Source organism: Rhineura floridana, chromosome 2, assembly GCF_030035675.1.
Source record: "Rhineura floridana isolate rRhiFlo1 chromosome 2, rRhiFlo1.hap2, whole genome shotgun sequence".
In the NCBI taxonomy this organism is placed as follows: Eukaryota; Metazoa; Chordata; class Lepidosauria; order Squamata; family Rhineuridae; genus Rhineura; species Rhineura floridana.
This window is the reverse complement of record NC_084481.1, coordinates 168,342,453-168,363,467: the sequence shown is the minus strand read 5'-3', so window position 1 is coordinate 168,363,467 and position 21,015 is coordinate 168,342,453. Positions and strand designations below refer to the sequence as shown.

General features: G+C 43.5%; 1 protein-coding gene across 3 annotated transcripts in view; it reads left to right on the top strand.

Annotated features, from left to right (window-relative positions):
* The first annotated feature begins 235 nt into the window (after window positions 1-235).
* Window positions 236-21,015, top strand: part of TYRO3 (TYRO3 protein tyrosine kinase) — a 91,496-nt gene continuing 70,716 nt past the window's right edge. For 2 of the 3 annotated variants that reach the window (XM_061611371.1, XM_061611369.1), the window contains exons 1-2: window positions 236-1,156; window positions 14,077-14,284. In XM_061611371.1, coding sequence (XP_061467355.1) covers window positions 1,063-1,156; window positions 14,077-14,284 — 302 coding nt within the window. In that variant the 5' untranslated portion in view covers window positions 236-1,062. The remainder of the gene's footprint in view (window positions 1,157-14,076; window positions 14,285-21,015) is intronic. The other variant, XM_061611370.1, reaches the window with a different exon arrangement.

Genomic DNA, 21,015 nt, shown 5'->3' with positions numbered 1-21,015 from the left:
TAAAAGACTAGATTCCTGCTCTCTGATCTTTCTTGCAAAATCCAGAGATGTTGCATGCCCACAAACAGCTGTGTGTGTTTACTGCACATACTCTACAGGTGTTCTTACAAAGAGGAATGATCTTATTAGTTGAGCTTTCAGAACTAAGCTAGTGCCGGAAGGTGGGTTTTCTCCCCGTTTTTAAAAACCACGAACGCATTTGATTTTATGGATAAGGCCAATGAAGGAGCCGCTTGGCCTGCGCGACGAAATCCAGGCGCTTTCCTCGGCTAGCGCAACAGGGGGTTGTTTGCGTGGGTCTCTTTTCCTCTGGAAAACCGCCCGCCGCGTCTCTCTCTCAAAGGCCACGATCATCCAAAACAGGCCTGTTATTTTCCACTTCGCGAGGGGAAAAAAGTTCAAGGGGGAGGGTGAGAAGATAATAAATAGGTACGAGGCATAAATATTAATGAGGCCGGTGATGTCACGAGAAGCGGAGCTGAGCCGTGTGGCCTCCAGAAAGCGCCATTTCCTGGAGGAGAAGGAAGAAGCCAAGGCGAGGAAGACTTGCTGAAGGAAGTCGCGGCGGCGGCAGAAGAGAGAGGGAGCTCGGTGCCCGGCCAAGCCGAGCCATGATCGCCGAGTGAATTTTGTCTGCTGCGGGAGGCCAGCAGGGGGGGACCTTCTCGGCTCGGGGATCTTGGATTACAAGCTCAGGGAAAGAGGAGGAGAAGGCTCAGCTGAGCCGAGCGAGCATTGGTGTAGTGCCTGACTCTGCCACATCAGGGTTCCTTTGCCCTGCTCAGGTCGTGTGCGCGAAGAAGAGATCCCCGACGCGGCTGGACCTCCACGTCCGCCGGCCAGCGACAGTCGCGTCCTGCACTCTCCCGTGGGAGCCCTTGACTAAGGGCATCGCTTTGGCTCTCTACCCCTCCTCCCGCCCCCCGCTTTGCCACCCGCCTTTTCTGCTTTTTCGCCCTCCACCTCCTCTTCCTCCCCCCCCCTTTTTTTTTGGACGCGAGGAGAGGCAACCGGTGTGGAGGTAGCGGGGAGAATGATGATAAAGATGATGATGTGGAAGAGATGGAGATGAAGCAGACTATGCAGATCCGGGGACTGCTGTTGCTGCTGCCGGCACTATGGGCTCTCTTTCTGCGGGACATCGCGGCTGTAACAGGTAAGGTCGCTCAGCTCGTGTTCAGAGTCCTCTGTAGCTGAGGTGGCGAGAGAAACCGGCGGGCAGAGAAGGCGGGAGGCGCCTGATTGTGGGTCTTCTCCCCTCCCCTCTCCGCCATCCCCGTCCCCCTCTTTGGACTTATTTTTGAGGTGTCCCAACTTTGTCCCTTTGAGAACCTCTACGGATCGTACGTTGCTCTTCCTCGCTTCTAATCTGTTTTGAGCTTGATCTCGATTCTGGTCAAAAATATCCAGTGGATTTGCTCTCAGAATGGGAATTCCACCCCCTCATGCGCGCCTACCCCACCCCCACCCCTTTCAAGATTTGCTTGTTCGGCCGGTTCAAAACAAAAAACCTCTCATTGACGATTTACTTTTTCTCCGGGAAGGAACTCCCGGGAAGAGTTCAGGATAGATACAGCAGTCACTTCCCAGGGTGTTGTGGAACTGGCCTAAATCTTTTCATAATGACTAATCAGAGCTGAATCAAGTTACAAAACTTACTTAGGGAAAATCTTTCTTTCTTTCTTTCTTTCTTTCTTTCTTTCTTTCTTTCTTTCTTTCTTTCTTTCTTTTTCTTTGTCCAGTATGCTTGGTTTTATTTTATGAGTGGTTTGGATTTTGTGGTGGTGGTGTTATTTCATCTCTTGCCTTCTATCTGCAGCAGGCTCAATAGTTTCATGATATCTTCTGAATTTGACTCACCTAACTCTTTTTGTTATCTGCAGCAAGCCAGCTCTTATAAAGAGAATGAACGCACTCTTGGAATCATCACAATTTCACTGTTGTTGTGACAAGTGATCCTCTTCACCTAAGTACCTTGTTTGGGCAAATTGGTCCATTTTAAAACTGTCTAGCATGATGCTCTGATAGGCCCCCTCTAAGCTTCCCCATAAGTGGCTTCACCACATTTTCAGAGGACATTGCAACACTTAGTGGCCTCAAGTGGACTGCTCTGTGGCTGTCATATTTGGAGGGGAGGGGAAAGTCTCAAAATCTATAACTGGATCAACGTTATTTGAGCAGTGGTTCTTAACCTTTTTTCAGGTAACAGGTCCCTTTGAGAATCTGATGAAATCTATAGACCACCATAAATGTAAAAAAATAAAATTAATTTTATTGCATTGGAAATTTTTTGTTGTTGCACCCAGTCCATGGACTCCCTAAGAATCCATAGAGCACAGAACTCCTGCTTTAAATAAACATTTTGACAGCTATACCATGCAGTACATCTGTTTTGAAATGTTCATGTCTTTAAAAGATCACTTTTACTGGAATAATAATCACTGGGAATTTTTATCTTAGAGGTTGCTTATTGAGCAGGCACTTTTAATGTATCTAAGGAGTTTGGCACCTATATTTGCTTCCATATTTGAATTGGCCTCAGTTCTTTGGTGTAGGAAGGGCCTCTTTTTTTCTGTGTGACTTAGTCCTAGACATACATCTTTATAGCAAGACACCGGGGGGGGGGGAGTTTTTCAAAATGGCAATAAACATACTACTTTGGGGAACTTGAGATTCACATGTGTACTCATAACCCCTTATGCATTCGTTGAGTATTTTGGGAAATAAACAATGCTCTGCCTATTGTGATCTCTTTGGTGAATGAACAAACACATGAATCAGTCTGCTGCATTTTGAAAAGCAATGTTTCCTCCTCCATCTAACATAATTGAGGCTACAATCCTAAAAACACTTACTAGGGACTGGGAGTGAATCCTAATAAGCCCAATGGGACTTACTTTGAAGTAAATATGCATAAGATAACATGCTTAGTGTACATCAGGAAGGTCAAGCAGATATCCATTTTTACAGGTATGCCATAACTTCACCACCAGTAGACAGATTCACTTGTGGAGAAAGGTGGAAAGATACCTAATGCTTTCAGTGGATGTTCTAAAAAGTTTACACTGAAAATTTAAGTTTTCGTCTTGTCATATTGAACTAGCCCAAACAAAGAAATACTAATTGAAACTGAATATACAGTAGCATACTATCACAAGATGCAGCTCATCAGTCCTCTTGATAGGAGAGGCACTTACCCGCAGGTGGATCTGATGCTGTTGGCCAGGCTAGTTATTTCAGTTCATGTTGTCAGCTCCTGATCCAAAGACACAGCATGTTGCATTTACAGATCCGGGACATCTGCTGTCTCCAGCCTTGGCAACTGCAATGATCCATTTTCCTACTATAGTGCTGAAATGGGAGTCACTGTTTCTGAAAGATGTCTGCTGTCATAGGTTTTCTCTCTGGATCATGAGCTGACAATTCTAGGCGAGATCCATCTGGCATCAGTTTCCAGGCTTGGATGGCTAGTGTGGTTGAGTCAGCAGTATTAAGTCAAAGTAGTCTATTGGCAGAGCAGATATAGATAGGAGTGACAAGATAGCCCTGACTCACTGGCACCATGTTGACAATTCCCTATGTGCCATGTTTACAGTTCCTATGATACCAAGTTGATAGCATCATGACTAGGAACAAGACAGACCAGCACTGTATAGGGCTTTCAGCCAATCAGAGTTTGCAAACACTCTGAAAAAATATGGAAAGACCAGAAAGGTCTATAGCAGGGATGACTGACCTGTGGCCATCCAGAAGCTGCTAGATTACAACTCCCATCATCTCTGACTTTTAGCCATGCTGGCTGGAGCTGATGCAAGTTGGAGTCCAATAACTCTGGGAAAAGACAAATAATTGGGTGTTAGAACAGATTAAACCAGAACTATCCCTAGAAGCTAAAATGTTGAAATTGAGGTTATCATACTTTGGACACATAATGAGAAGACATGATTTACTAGAAAATACAATGATGCTGGGAAAAACAGAAGTCTCCCCGAAGAGGTGCGTATGGCGCCGACATTGTTGTCCTTTCGGCGCCAGGTTAAGACCTTCCTCTTTGCTATGGCGTTTTAATATGTAACTTGTTTTAGTTTTAAATTTTGTTGTAATTGTTTCTGATTTCTTGTTTTTACATATGTTTATGCTGTATTTTATTATGAGATTTTGAGATGTTTTTGTATTTTTATATTTTGTTGTACACTGCCCAGAGAGCTAATGCTAGTCGGGCGGTATAAAAATCTAATAAAATAAATAAATGAATAAGGGATTAGAAAAAGAGGAAGACTAAACAAAAGATGGATTGATTCCATAAAGGAAGCAACAAACCTGAACTTACCAGATCTGAACAGGGTGGTTTACAACAGATGCTACAGGTCACTGATTCAGAGTCACCATAAGTCGTAATTGACTTGAAGGCAAATAACACACACACACACACAAAGAGAGAGAACTCTGGAAGGCAGCAGGTTAACAATGCCTGGTGTGTGGTTTCTCAGGCGTTCTGAGGTGGCTGAGGGTGACTTCAGGCATTACAGCAGGCAAGCAGAATCTGCTGGAAATGCTGCTGCCACTGAAGACTCTACATGGTGGCTATCATGCAGGAGAAGTGTACAATGTGCCTCCCCTGCTTGAACAGGCTCCATGTCGGGACTAGCTGATGCTATGAGTGTGTGGTATTGGCATGGAGTCCCTCCATACTAGGGGAAGATCAACATCATACACGATCAACAACTCTACCATATTATAGTCAGTCATGATGTGGAATCCCCAACTCTGACGTACCCTCCAGACACACAGGATATGGGTTCTGGCTGTGCAAACCTGGCATCTGGGAGAGAAGCTTTTGAGGGATTGGGGGCTGTTACCCCCTTGCAGACATGTGTCTCCGGTTGCCTGGTTTCCCTTGTTAAGAATACATTTGAATCTTTTTTTCTGGCAGGAATCAGCATTTGCAGAGACTGAAAGTTGCAGTGCAAAGGCACCTAGCAGCACTGGGTTGTTGTTAGGTCTCGGTAGTCAAGAGTTTTTATAAAGTAATAGATAACTAATTCCTATTTGGCTTGAGATCAGCAAATTATTAAAAGTAGGGACCCATAGGAACCAGGCCTGGCAAAGAAATACAACTAACTGAGGGTGTTCGTGGTGTTATACTGTTTCCTGCTGAGTGTTTATCAGGGGTGGGAAAAGAATGTTGAATGTCTCCTATTCAGTCATGCCAGTTCCTCCTTTCACTGGCAAGATGCACTTTGCAGCTGTAGCTTGTAGGTATCGGTTCCTATATAATGTAATTACATGAGTTTATATAGTAACGTAATTGATGTTGCCTCTTTCAACAGTTGCCATCTGGCTAGGAAAAGGTGGCTAAGAGCCACACTGCTCTTTGAGTCCAGATCTGTAAGAATTGTTAAGATGCTCCTCCTAATAGTAGCAACTTCTTTTGATTTCCATAATCATTAGATTGTGAAGAGACATTAATGACTAGGTTTTAATTATCTCTGTGAGTAAGAGTTTAATTAGATAGCAATCATTGCTGGAAATTGGGAATATATATGCGTGTGCACGCATGAACAATAAATATTAATACCTGTTCTTTCCGAACTGCCTATGTCTTAATCGTTCATCCATTTCCTTTCATCAAGAGCCAAAAGAATATCTCCAATTGTTCCCTTAAGATTTGTCCTCCCTCCCTGAAATCCAGTCCTTCTTGTACTTTGCTCAGTACACTCCTTCCAATATTGCACTGTGATTTCTTGGAACCTCAGCTGTCTGAGGGCAGGAACATAAATCCTAAGTTGCCTCCCAAAGATATCAGTGTTTGTACATTACTAACTCTGTTAGCCAAGTGAATAATTGAAAGCTAAGCAGTTTTGCTGCCACAAGGGATTGCCTATATTTCATAAGACTGTCATTTCATGCATGAAATGTATATATGTATAACATAAGAACATAAGAAGAGCCTGCTGGATCAGGCCAGTGGCCCATCTAGTCCAGCATCCTGTTCTCACAGTGGCCAACCAGGTGCCTGGGGGAAGCCCGCAAGCAGGACCCGAGTGCAAGAACACTCTCCCCTCCTGAGGCTTCCTGCAACTGGTTTTCAGAAGCATGCGGCCTCTGACTAGGGTGGCAGAGCACAGCCATCACGGCTAGTAGCCATTGATAGCCCTGTCCTCCATGAATTTGTCTAATCTTCTTTTAAAGCCATCCAAGCTGGTGGCCATTACTGCATCTTATGGGAGCAAATTCCATAGTTTAACTATGCGCTGAGTAAAGAAGTACTTCCTTTTGTCTGTCCTGAATCTTCCAACATTCAGCTTCTTTGAATGTCCACGAGTTCTAGTATTATGAGAGAGGGAGAAGAACTTTTCTCTATCCACTTTCTCAATGCCATGCATAATTTTATACACTTCTATCATGTCTCCTCTGACCTGTCTTTTCTCTAAACTAAAAAGCCCCAAATGCTGCAACCTTTCCTCGTAAGGGAGTCGCTCCATCCCCTTGATCATTCTGGTTGCCCTCTTCTGAACCTTTTCCAACTCTATAATATCCTTTTTGAGATGAGGCGACCAGAACTGTACACAGTATTCCAAATGCGGCCACACCATAGATTTATACAACGGCATTATGATATCGGCTGTTTTATTTTCAATACCTTTCCTAATTATCGCTAGCATGGAATTTGCCTTTTTCACAGCTGCCGCACACTGGGTCGACATTTTCATCGTGCTGTCCACTACAACCCCGAGGTCTCTCTCCTGGTCGGTCACCGCCAGTTCAGACCCCATGAGCGTATATGTGAAATTCAGATTTTTTGCTCCAATATGCATAATTTTACACTTATTTATATTGAATTGCATTTGCCATTTTCCCACCCATTCACTCAGTTTGGAGAGGTCTTGTTGGAGCTCTTCGCAATCCTTCTTTGTTTTAACAACCCTGAACAATTTAGTGTCGTCAGCAAACTTGGCCACTTCACTGCTCACTCCTAATTCTAGGTCATTAATGAACAAGTTGAAAAGTACAGGTCCCAATACTGATCCTAGAGGGACTCCACTTTCTACAGCCCTCCATTGGGAGAACTGGCCGTTTATTCCTACTTTCTGCTTCTTAACCAATTCCTTATCCACAAGAGGACCTCTCCTCTTATTCCATGACTGCTAAGCTTCCTCAGAAGTCTTTGGTGAGGTACCTTGTCAAACGCTTTTTGAAAGTCTAAGTACACTATGTCCACTGGATCACCTCTATCTATATGCTTGTTGACACTCTCAAAGAATTCTAACTGGACTTTCCCTTGCAGAAGCCATGCTGGCTCTGCTTCAGCAAGGTTTGTTCTTCTATGTGCTTAGTTAATCTAGCTTTAATAATACTTTCTACCAGTTTTCCAGGGACAGAAGTTAAGCTAACTGGCCTGTAATTTCCGGGATCCCCTCTGGATCCCGTTTTGAAGATTGGCGTTACATTTGCCACTTTCCAGTCCTCAGGCACGGAGGAGGACCCGAGGGACCAGTTACATATTTTAGTTAGCAGATCAGCAATTTCACCTTTGGGTTCTTTGAGAACTCTCGGGTGGATGCCATCCAGGCCCGGTGATTTGTCAGTTTTTATATTGTTCATTAAGCCTAGAACTTCCTCTCTCGTTATCACTATTTGTCTCAGTTCCTCAGAATCCCTTCCTGCAAATGTTAGTTCAGGTTCAGGGATCTGCCCTATATCTTCCACTGTGAAGACAGATGCAAAGAATTCATTTAGCTTCTCTGCAATCTCCTTATCGTTCTTTAGTACTCCTTTGACTCCCTTATCATCCAAGGGTCCAATCGCCTCCCTAGATGGTCTCCTGCTTTGAATGTATTGATAGAATTTTTTGTTGTTGGTTTTTATGTTCTTAGCAATGTGCTCCTCAAATTCTTTTTTAGCATCCCTTATTGTCTTCTTTTTTTTTTTTTTTTTCAATAATTTTTATTCAGATTTTCATAAAACATACAAGACGAAATCATAAAACATTCAAAGACAAAAAACAAAATCAAAAATAGTTAAACAAAAAGAAAAAAAGAAAAAAAAAACAAAAATAAAAAATAAAGAGTAAAATATTGACTTCCCATTTGTCAAAGATCAAATCAGTTATAAGTCTATAATATATAACAATCCTGTCTCTTAAGTCATATTATAAAATCACTTTCCTCCAGTAGTTATCTTACTTAATCATCAAATCTCATAAACATTACTTTATTCTTTCCACAAAAAGTCAAAGAGAGGTTTCAATTCTTTAAGAAATATATCTATCAATTTTTTTTTCCAGATAAGCATATCGATTAATCCATCTCATTACTAATTATGATAATCTTATTGTCATAACCATAGTCAAAATAAACATTTCAATTAATCCATCACATCAGAATCTGTTAGGTTCAGTAATTTCAGTAGCCATTGTTCTATTATCCCTATTAGTTCCATTTTCCATCTTCCATCTTCAGTAGTCTTGTTAAGTCCAGTAATTTCAGTATCCAATCTTCCATTATCAGTATTCCATAATAATCTTGCTGTCAAAGCCATAGTCATATAGTAAGAGTCTGATGGGAATTACCTCTATCCCAAATATTTTCTTGCCATCCATTCTGAATAGGTTGCTGAAATACTGCTGTAAAATCATATCTCTGTTCTTTTTTTCAAAATACACTGGGTCATCTCTTGAAAGTTTTTCCATTGTCACATGGCTGCAGTTAATTCCATAGATTTTCTCTATATTGGGCTCCATCACATCATTCCAGTCCAGAAGATTATCCATGCCATTGATAACTTTATCTCTAGAATCTTCATTAATTTCTTCAGAGATAACATTGAGTTCCAAACAATAGATTTTATTTCTAAAGTCCATAGACTCCAAATCTTGTTCCTGTTCCACGTTTGTTCCAATCTCCGGGATCTCCTCTCTCACAGGGACCCCTGTTCCAGTCTCCAGGGTCTCCTCTCTCACAGGGACCCCTGTTCCAGTCTCCAGGGTCTCCTCTCTCACAAGGACCCCTATGTCTTTAATCTCCTGTGTCTCCAAACAATAGATTTTGTTTCTAAAGTCCATAGACTCCAAATCTTTTTCCTGTTCCACGTTTGTTCCAATCTCCGGGGTCTCCTCTCTCACAGGGACCCCTTCCAGGGTCACCTCTCTCACAGGGACCCCTATATCTTTAATCTCCTGCTTCATTTTACTCAATTCAATTTTCAGCTCCTTACAACCCTGTCGCAGGTTTTGTTTCGTTATCTCAATCTCATCCATTATTTTCTGAAACATAGTTATTTCCAGATTCTCAGCCACTTTCTTAATTGCCATTTTAAAAGAAAAATATAGGAAAACCACTTCTTATTTCAGCAACAATTGGGTTAATACTCCAAACTTGGTGACATCACAGTATAAACAGAGCAGACAGCCTTATCTCTCCATGCTTAAGTAAACAAAATGCAGTTCCCAGGATCGAAACAATTAATGGCGGTCGTCAGGAAACAGATTCGTCAAAATAAAATAGACCAAAAAGAGAGTAGTCTCAGACAATATAATATTCTTCAAAATAAAAATCTGGAATAGAAATCCCTCTTCTGTGTATATCTTTAGAATGCAAATCCAGGACAGCTTTTTGCAACAAAAACAGAGATAAGCTATTAATTAGTGAGTAGCAGAGAGAAGTTATGGCTCCCCAGTGAGATGTCAAAAACCGATCAATCTGGCAAATCTCTTTTAAACAGCAACAATTTAAGTCAAGTAAAAGAAAAATATAGAAAGAAGGGTGCTTGCCTGTTAGTGCGTTCTCTCTTAGAAGATAAGATGAACGTTCGCTTTATCAGATAGAGCTTGTTGTTGAAAATCCGTCCCACCTTCGTCGGCTGGACCTCGTCCCATAAATTAATGAGATCTGGTCGTCCCAACAAAAATAGGCTTTGAGGTTAATCTCTTCGTTTCTCCCTACCCGGGAGAAGTTTAATCAGTCAAAAAAAAAAAAAAACTGACTGATATATCTGAATAAGCTTCTTTTGAGGCAGGAGCCCGTCTCAAAAGCAGGCACAGGCTAAGTCACCCTTCCCGGAAGTCCTGCATCCCTTATTGTCTTCTTGCATTTCTTTTGCCAGAGTTTGTGTTCTTTTTTATTTTCTTCATTCGGACAAGACTTCCATTTTCTGAAGGAAGACTTTTTGCCTCTAAGAGCTTCCTTGACTTTGCTCGTTAACCATGCTGGCATCTTCTTGGCCCTGGCAGTACCTTTTCTGATCTGCGGTTGCAAAGATGCTTCTGCTTCAGTATTATGCTAAGAGGGAGGATGATTTCTGGTGCACACACATAGTTTATGCCATTGTTGAATTAAATAATGTGTTAGATCATGTTTCTCAGTGGTGTGGTTAATTCCTTAGCCCAACAACAAAATCTGTGTCTAAACCTAAAGTATCATTTTGCCAGCTTCATTGTTCTTAGCAGGGGGGGGGATTACAAGGAGTGAGGTATGGGAACTACTGGGTTAGCAAGCTTTGTTAATCCAATCAAAGAACAAAATGCTTTCCTGCTACAGAGGTTCTCTAGTTGAGATTAGCATTACTGATCTTGTGCAGATCACTTCTAGGTGGTCTGCACTAAGCATTGTAAGATCCCCTGCCACTAGCTCCATCTTCTTATTCTCCTTTCACAGGCAAAAACTCCCTAGTTACTTTCTCAGTATCATGTGGCAATATGAGCGATTGCCAGTTTGCTGCAGAAATGTGAATGTAATCATGTTATATAGGCAGGGTGATGCTATAGTCCTGGCATGGTAGGCAGATGCTAGCCCAGCATGCTGGGAAGCCAGTATAATGTAGGCCTAGTTCACACTGAGGTAGTAAACCTGTGTTATATTACTTCAGAGGGTTGGTAGAGGGTTATGTAATTAACCAGAGTGCAGGACATGGAATAATGGGCTCAAGTTACAAGAAGCCAGATTTCAACTGAACAGTACAACAATGGAAGCAATTACCTATGGAGGTGGTTGGCTCTCCAACACTGGAAGCATTCAAGAGGCAGCTAGACAGCCATGTGTTGGGTAGGTGTGAATTTGGATTCCTGCATTGAGCAGGGGTTGGACTCAATGGCCTTATAGGCCCCTTCCAACTCTATGATTCTATTAATTAAATGCTCCTCCATACAAAAAACCCACCTGACATAGGGTGTTTCCAGAGTGGGGGTTGTTGTTCAGATATCATAAATGGATCATTGGCAACAGGTGTGGGTATTTTTTAAAACTAGATTTCCCAGAGAAAGGGGAAATCTGGATTAAACGGGGGGAATATGCACCAGTATTTTGATGCCAGTGACATCATGTGGATGCTGCAAAAAAACTTGCATGTATGAGCAGCAGCAATCCCGCAATAAACACCTGTCTGGAAGCACCCATGGAAAACTAAGTGGTCAGAGAAAAACAAGCTATGATGAACTCCGGCAGGGATAAGTGAGCTGGAGGCTATCTCAGTTTCCCTTTTAAGAATCTGCCTTGGACATCCCCCCCCAATCACTTCCATCTGGGGGTAGAGGGTGCTATGGGGGTGTGGTGGCAGCTTATAGAGCTTGGACACACCTGACCTACCTCAAGTACTGTTAACTCTTGCTTTTAAAAATCTCTGTGGATTCAAACAAAATTGACCTGGCAGAGTGTGAAATACCATCTAAGGACAATGGAGAATTTGCCTATCTTCACTGGGTTGACTTATTTTAAAACATGTTTCTAGACAGCCCTTCCATTCAGAATTTCCAAGATGGTTTACAATAGCTTACATTTTACTTAGAGTATGTTGACTCGTAAACAGAGTTATTGTAGCAGGTGATTTACAATGTGGTTGCAGGATTTAGTTAACACAGCCATCCAAAATCAGCATTTTTGTTTGTTAGGTAGGAAGTGAATATTTTGCAAATGTTTGGGGTTCTCATGAGGGAAGTATTTCCAGTTTTAAAAATACATATTTGCTATTTTCAAATAAACATTATCAAGAACAATAATAGAACCAACCAAATACACAAGTGTGTTGTACTAAAATGCCACTTGACTATGGCATTTTACTACATATAATGCAAAGTTCAATTGGACAGTGCCCACTACAAAATAAAGTATCTCCAGAAGCATTTATGTGACTCTAGCAGTTTCATGCCTTATCCACCATCGACTGTTGATTTAATAAGAGGTCAGCAGACTTCTGCAAAGTTATCATGATGCAGGGGCCTGGTAAATGACCTGGGAACATCTAAAGGTATAGCACTGCAAAAGCTGAACAGATGTGGATCTGGTCAGTTCTTTTGATGGGAGACCACTCAGAACCCTGCGTAACAAATAGTCTTTTTTTAAAAAAGGCTTCAAGACACTAGATTTCTCTGAGAACTCATCTTTGTTGTGTCAACTTCTTCACCAACACCAGAAACCATTAAAAACTTCTTGTAGATTCATGTTCAGCGGGGCCAGAAAACATGAAAAGGATAATTGCATAGGACAACTGATCTTGCATGTATGGATGAACTTGATGTGTTAGAAGGGTACATTGTAGCAGGAAGGGCTACACTGGAGAAGATCTAATACTGGCTAATGCCAAAATCATCATGCTGAAACAGAGTGAATTATCAACACTTCTAATATTGAAAACACTATTTATTTACTGTGGGTTTTATCCAGCATTGTGCATGTGGAGTTCCACTCATACAAAAGGACTCCCCTTCCTCTCCTCTCCCTGCATGCCCCCCAAATCTGCTCCAGAGGATCCCCCAACCCTCTGAAGAGAATTTTGAAAGTGCACAGGGGGCTGCAGGAGAGAAGAGTACAAAGTTCTATTGTGCAAGTGGAAGTCTGTTGCAAAAGTGGAATGACAACCCTGTATCTCTTTTTTAATTAAACTTATCTGCCCCCTTTCCATTGGCATGCTAAAAGTAGCAAACAAAATTGGCACTTTGCAAAGCAGTTACACAAACTCAGTACAAAACAATTATAATAAAGATAAGAACCTCATGATGAATAGCAAATTGACACGTGGCACCTCCCTCTTCTGCTGATGGTTAATACTGTCCAGTGGCTACAGCAGAGGTCGCCAAAGAGGCATAGTCTTTTCTTGGAACTGGCGATTGCATTTTAATTCTCTATCTTGCTGCTTCTTTACCACCGTGTTTATTTTCTTCCTTGCCACGCATGCTCATCTTTTCCCAAAGCATTCAAACAGCTTGCTTTGGTTTTTGCTCAAGCTAACATATTCCATACATTTTCTTCTTATGGATGCAATAGCTCTCTCCACCCACTCAAACACAATTGAGAGCCCTGAAGCACATTCTGAATGTATTTACCCCTCCCCAAAGGAAATCTGAGAAACGCCACCACCTGCAAATGAATTAGTGACACTCATCCAAATGGGGAATGAGATCAGAATTTGGCACTACATCCTGGATTTGGGGGTTGCCTGGCTACTGGTTGAAATAATCCCACACCACACATTCAGAGAGAGAGAGAGAGAAGTATGTTCTGTAAAAATGGTTTGTTTCCTCTCATGCCAAAGCTCTTGATCAGACTTTACTTCCATCGTGTTTTCAAAACTGCTTGGGAGCTTTTGCAATAAAGAGAAAGTGCACACTGAACAACCCCCTATATGAATAACTTTCTAAAATGCCAGCTCTTTCCATAGGCATAGATCAAAAGGCATGATTTCTTAAAGAGCACATGACTATTACCTGGCAGTCAGAAATCCAGAGAAAATTGGCGTGGAATTGTACTGCTGTTCTGAGAATAGTACCTACAAAAGCATTACCAGGGCGCTGCTGCAAAGCATGTCCTCTGCAGCTGTATCTACCACTGACAGATTGCTACTGTATGGCTTTACCCTGCTGATCTCCAAATTGGCATGTTGTTGGAGAAGCCTGCATGGATTTAACCTCCTCCATTATTTCCTAACAGGAATTTCCATCCTCTCATCTAGCAATCATTCAACAAATATAATAAAGCTCATTAGGTGGCTGTGCATTTTGTTCTGTCTTCTTGCACTACAGACCACCAACCTTGGCTAATTTACTGTACTCTCGACCTCCTCGCTCCCCCTTTTGTGGGCGTGGAGAGGAGGGAGGTTGCTTTCTTTCAGGAATGAAGGTTACTGGAATGCCAATCAAACTGAAGGTTTCCCAGGGACAGCCTGTGAAACTGAACTGCAGCCTCGAGGGAATGGAAGACCCAGAGATGCTGTGGATCAAGGATGGAGCTGTGGTGCAGAGCGTGGACCAGGTGTACATTCCAGTGGATGAAGAACACTGGATTGGGTTCCTCAGGTAGGAGTGATGTACAAAAGAAGGGATGCCAGATTATTATTAGTAGTAGTATTACTACCTGTATGTTTATCCCACCGATCCACTATGGAGTCATGGTGGCATATATGATTCCACGCACTTACTTTATCATCACAACAACCCTGTGAGGTAGATCAAGCTGAGAAATAGTGAGTGACCTCTAGTCATCTAGTGAGCTTTGTGGCTGAGTGGAGATTTGAATCCTGGCGTCCCCAGTCCTAACCACTGCATGCACACTGGCACTTGGAGTCAGGGCTCAGTTCATTCCACATGCTTGCTGTGCAAAACATGGGATTCCCTCCCTTGAATTTTGCCCAACCCTTCCTTCCTTGTTTAAAATCTTAGGCACATGTCAGTGTCTAGGAGTCTGAAAGACCTTTCCTGCTCTTTTCCCATTCTTGTTGTGAAGAATAATAAACATTTCTATAGCACTTTCAAGTGTTCAAAGCACTTCACATGCAGTAACTCTGTAAGGTATGTCAGTATTATCCCCCATATTTCAGATGGGAGGACTGAGGCTGACAGAGAGCCTTGCCTAAGACCACCTACTGAGTTGATGGCAGAGGTGAAATTTGAACAGTGGACTTTCTGATTCATAGCTAAATTTCTTAACCACTATGCAACACCAACCCTCCAGTTATGGAGGAAAGCATAAAAAAACAGTCTGGTGACTTGTCAGGCTAGAAGTGATCTAAATAGGGCTTCCGCTGGTCAGAGCAAGGGGCATTTTTCCCATCTGGGAGGAAGGCTGGGATATAAATTGAATAAATAAATGTGTAGTCTGTAGCTCTTTTTTTCTTTTCTCATTGATGGTGACTAAGGTTAGGTAACAAACTATGAATTCCATGACAAGTCTCCTTTCTCCAAATTGGAGTTTTAGTGTGTGGGATCCTAGAAAGGAGGGGGGCAGAGAGGGCTGAGTCCCGTCCCCCCCGGATTGATCAGGAAAGCTGATTCCTCACTGGGATGTTCAGGCAAAACAGACTGCTATAGGCAAGGCTGATTGGTGGGAAATGGACTGTACCTGTCCCTCTTTTTTTAAGATCAAACTGCAGTACCTTGCTTGCTGTGTCAGGTGCAGAGCGTTGCTATAGATGGAGGAGCTGATCTGAGCTTATGTGTGTGAAAAGAGAGTGAAAGGAGGAAGTTATAGTTTAGGTTGAAGATGAAGAGGCCAAACCCTGTACAGTTGGCTTCTACTTCTTATACCATCCCTTAATATTAATGAACTGTGTCTTTTCAATATAGCAGAGATCCCTTTTGAACCTAATTTTTAATTTAAGATTGGACCCCCACCTCCTCTAAAGACATCTCTGGGGTCCCTAATTGATGTGATACTTTGTGGAGACCTTGGCTGCATACACACCATACTTTTAAAGCACATTTAAAACACTTCCCCACCCCCCAAAAGAATCCTGGGAACTGTAGTTTAAGGATGTTGGGAATTGTAGCTCTCTGAGAGGTAGTTCCCAGGATTCTTTGGGGGCAGGGGATGTGTGTTAAATTAGTTATATGTATGTAACCCTTGCCTCGGGGCTAAGAAGGTCTGGAAGGTGAAAGTGAAACATGGCACTTTTTTACAGAGTGCAGCAATTGAGACAATTTTTAAAATATCCTGGTCTCAAACTAATATAGGGCTTTGCACACCAGTAACAACACCTTGACATAGAGCAGAATATATTTTGCACATTTCAAAATGCATAAATAATATTTATTTATTTATTTATTTATTTATTTATTTATTATTTCAATTTATATACCGCCCTTAGCGAAATAGCTCTCAGGGCGGTGAACAAACAAAATAAAATACAATATATCATAATAAAAATACAAAACATATACAAACAAACAACAAAAAGCACAGCAAAAACAAAATAAATACTACAAAAATTAAAATACAGATTAAAAGATTTAAAAAGTTAAGAAGATTAAAATGCCTGGGAGCATAAAAAGGTCTTTACCTGGCACCAAAAAGATGGAAGTGTAGGCGCCAGGCGTACCTCTTCGGGGAGGCTGTTCCACAACTCAGGGGCCACCACAGAAAAGGCCCTAGATCTAGTAACCACCCTCCGGGCTTCCCGATGGGTTGGTACCCGGAGGAGGGCCTTAGATTCTGAACGAAGTGAACGGGTAGGTTCATAGCGAGAGAGGCGTTCCACAAGGTATTGAGGTCCCACGCCGTGTAAGGCTTTATAGGTCAAAACCAGCACCTTGAATCTCGCCCGGAAGCAAATAGGAAGCCAGTGCAGACGCGCCAGGACAGGTGTTATATGCGAAGACCAACTGGTCCTCGTCACTAATCTGGCAGCTGCGTTCTGCACCAGCTGAAGCTTCCGAACTGTCTTCAAGGGCAGCCCTACGTAGAGCGCATTACAGTAATCCAATCTTGAAGTTACCAGAGCGTGGACAACGGAGGTGAGGTCGTCCCTGTCCAGATAGGGGCGTAGTTGGGCTACCAGACGAAGATGGTAAAACGCATTCCGTGCCACCGAGGCCACTTGGGCCTCGAGAGACAAGGAAGAGTCGAGAAGAACCCCCAAACTACGTACCTGTTCTTTCAGGGGGAGTGTAACCCCATCCAGAACAGGGTAAGCATCCACCATCTGAGCAGGGAAGGCGTTCACCAACAATGTCTCGGTCTTGTCTGGATTGAGTCTCAGTTTATTAGCTCTCATCCAGTCCATTATCGCGGTCAGGCAACGGTTCAGCACATCAACAGACTCACCTGAGGAAGATAGAAAGGAGAAACAGAGCTGCGTGTCATCAGCGTACTGATGGCAACGCACTCCAAAACTCCTGATGACCGCACCCAGCGGCTGCATGTAGATGTTGAAAAGCATGGGGGACAAGACCGATCCCTGGGGGACTCCACAATGGAGAGTCCATGGTGTCGAGTGATGTTCCCCAAGCACTACCTTCTGGTGACGATCCGCGAAGTAGGAGCGGAACCACTGCCAAGCAGTGCCCCCGACACCCAACTCCGCGAGTCTCCCCAGAAGGATACCATGGTCGATGGTATCAAACGCCGCTGAGAGATCAAGGAGAATCAACAGAGTCACACTCCCCCTGTCCCTCTCCCGACAAAGGTCATCATACAGGGCGACCAAGGCTATTTCGGTGCCAAAACCGGGCCTGAAACCGGATTGAAACGGATCTAGATAATCGGTTTCATCCAAGAGCGCCTGGAGTTGGCTGGCAACCACCCGCTCCAAAACCTTGCCCAAAAAAGGGACATTCGCCACCGGTCTATAGTTATTCAGATTATCTGGGTCCAAGGAGGGTTTCTTTAAAAGAGGTCTCACTACTGCCTCCTTGAGGCTACCAGGGACTACTCCCTCCCTCAAGGAGGCGTTAACCACTTCCTTGGCTCAACCGGTGGTCCCAGCCCTGCTAGCTTTCACTAGCCAAGATGGGCAAGGATCCAGAACAGACGTGGTTGCCCGAACCATTCCAAGCACCTTGTCCACTTCCTCGAGCTGCACCAACTGAAACTCATCCAATAAAGAAGGACAAGGCCGTGCTCCGGACACTTCAATGGATTCATCTGTCACAACATCAGAGTCAAGGTCCCTGCGGATACATGCGATCTTATCTTGAAAGTGTCCAGCAATTTCGTTGCAGCGGGTCTCAGATGTTTCCATAGTATCATGGGGGCCAGAGTGTAAGAGCCCTTGCACGACTTTAAAAAGCTCCGCTGGGTGGCATAAAGATGATCTAATAGAGGCAGCAAAATAGAGCTTCTTTGCTGTCCTTACCGCTTTTGTATACAACTTATTGGTGGCACTTACCAAAGCATAGTTGTATCCACTGGGAGTTTTCCTCCATCTGCACTCCAGCCTCCTCCTCTCTTTAATATTTAAAACTTGATGCATTTTCTGTTCAGAGAATTTAAATTTGCTACATCCTCAATTTGGGTGTGGAATAAGGGATCATTTTTATAAGGGACAGCGGCAAACTCCATGAAAATGCCATAAAATGGCTTATAAAAATGCAGATTTTCCGTCGCCTGATCCATTCTCACAAATTTTATTTATTCATTCATTTAGGGTTATTTATAGGCCACCCTATAGTTAAATTTCTCAAGTCTGCTTACAGAATAGAAACAAACATTTGAAAAATAGACTGCAATTCTAATCACTCAGTAAGACTTACTGAACTCAACAAGGTTTAGTTCTGAGTAGTCATGTACAGGATTGGACTGTAATACAATGCTGCACAAATCCATTCAAATCCCATCTAGGACAACTTGAGGTAAACTGACACCTGGACTGGCCAACCCAACACTTTGTCACAGCCAGTAGTTTTTTATTAGCAGAGAAGGCCCAGAAAGGCTATTAAGCCCGTTGGGACCTATGACAGGTTCGGGGGGGAAGCACGTGGAGGCACCTAGGATCCATCCCGCACCCAGCCAAACAGAACAAAGTGACAATTGCCTTCTGCAAATGCTCCTTTGTTGTCCAAGCATTACAGTTTAGGTTCTAGCCCCAGAGGTCCTGGGCATCCCATTCACTTCACGGGGCCCACCTCTACATACCTCACGCAGCCTCCAAAGTCTGTGTTTTATGGCCCCTTTTATGGCAGAGTTCCTCCGGCTCAGCTTTGCAGGAGCTACCTCATTACTTGCCTCCCTATAGGCTTGTGGGCAGCGTCCTCTGCCTATTAAGTGGCCACACTCCTTCCTCCACAAGCTTTGCTCCTCTTGCCGCAGCTCTCCTCACCTTCTGCTAGTTCCCAGAAAGCCTGGGGATCCTGCCTATTGCTCTGTCCTGTCTCTCTCAAACATCCATGTCCACTCTGTCCCGCCTTTCTCAACACCCCCCCCCCTGTTTTTCCTGGGCAATTGCCTCTTCACGCAGCCCACCCTTTGCTGCATCTAGAGAGAAGAGGCCCTCCTTGGCCTTCCAGCCTGCTTTTAAAGGAGCCTGCCCTTGAGTACACCCAGCTGTGCTTCTCAGTGGGCTGAGCTGATGAATCCTGCAAAAACTCTCTTGCCTCTCCTCAGCTTCAGTGGCTGACTAATGACTTGTACCTGCTGACGGGGGAAGGCAGAGGCAAGTCTGCAGCGGCCTGCCTGGGAGGCTGACAGGAGCAGAGGGAGCTGCCGTATCCAGAGTCAGACCATGGTCCATCTCCATCAGTATTGTCTACACCAGCCTTTCCCAACCAGTGTGCCTCCAGATGTTGTTGGACTACAACTCCCATCAGCCTCAGCCAGCATTGCCAATGGTCAGGAAAGATGGGAGTTGTGGTCCAACAACAACTGGAGGCACACTGGTTGGGAAAGGCTGGTCTAGACTGACTGGCAGCACACCTCCAGGGATTTGGGGAGAGGTCTTCTTTTCCAGCCCTAGCTGGAGATGCCAGGGGACCTTCTGCACGCAAAGCAGATGTTGTACCCCTGAGTTACACCCCTTCCCATAATTCCCCAATATGGCTCTGTAATACAGGAGGGCCACGCTTCCCGGCGTTCCACTAATATGGCGGTTTTCAATTACAGTAGGGCCCCACTCATATGGTGCTTGTTCCGCTTTTTCCATGTTTTTCGGGTGTCGGGTGCCATTTTATTGTCGGTGTTCCACTTTTTGGCAATTTTTGCTTTTCGGCGGGGGTCTGGAACCTAACCCTCCATGTGAGTTTGGCCCTACTGTACCAGAGCTAAGCCTACTTGGCAGCAGACACTGTTTTACCCACCACTGCTTCCTACTCATACTGGATGTGCCATTCTGATATGAGGAGCCTTTCCTTTTCCTAGCCTCTCTGTTTATGGCATCTTTTCTTTTCTAAAGGCAATTTTAAAAAAAGCTGTACGGTTCCCTTTCACCTTGCTTGTCCCGATATCCTCTAAAGCAAAACTTGAGATGTACTGAAAAGTTTCCTTGTGCTCCTTTATCCCTGCTGTGTCCCTTCTCTCCCGCTCTCTGAGTAAAAAAAGATGCCCTAATTAAAATCGGACTTCTGAGACCAGATCGGAATCCTCTTAGGAAAGGAGGATGTGTCATACAAACCAAGCCTTAGTCATCCCCACAAGAGATGTTCCAGCACATTTACTCCCATCATTTAGATGAGGCCAAGCCTGCTACGCTTGGGCCAATGATCATAGGGTAAAATATTCAAGGGTAGTTTGCTTAGGGTGTTGTGGTTTTTTTGGAAGGGGAGGGAAAGCATCTTTTTAGAAATCTTTTGCAAGTACAGTGATTACAGCAACAATTGCTAGAAGTATATAAGGATTACCTACTCCCAAATACCTCTCTCCTGAGGCCTTTTGAATTAAATAGTTTCTTCAGTATCTTGGTTCCCAGCAGAGCTCTTGAAATCAAACTGTTCTCATGTAAACACATGTTTTACAAGGGGAAAAATATACATCTCTACAACGCAAACAGTGTTGAAATGGCACCTCTGGCAGTCCTAATTAAAGACCTGGTTTAGCAAATTGATAGGCAGATCAGGGAAAGCTGAGAGAGAAACTAGTGGGTGCCTCTCCCTCCTCCGCAGGCATAATGATCCTTGCTCGCTTGAGTTTCCTATGGTCATCTTGCCATGATCTATCACAAGTGAAAGTCAGCTGGGTTGACTTTGTCCTGCCAATGTCACAAGTTGACATACCAAGGTGTCTTCAGTCTGATAGATATCCATATATGTGTCTGAACATGGGAAACCGAACAGAATTTCTTCCTTGGTCCAATGGATGCAACAGCTTCCCCAGTGGCCTTATG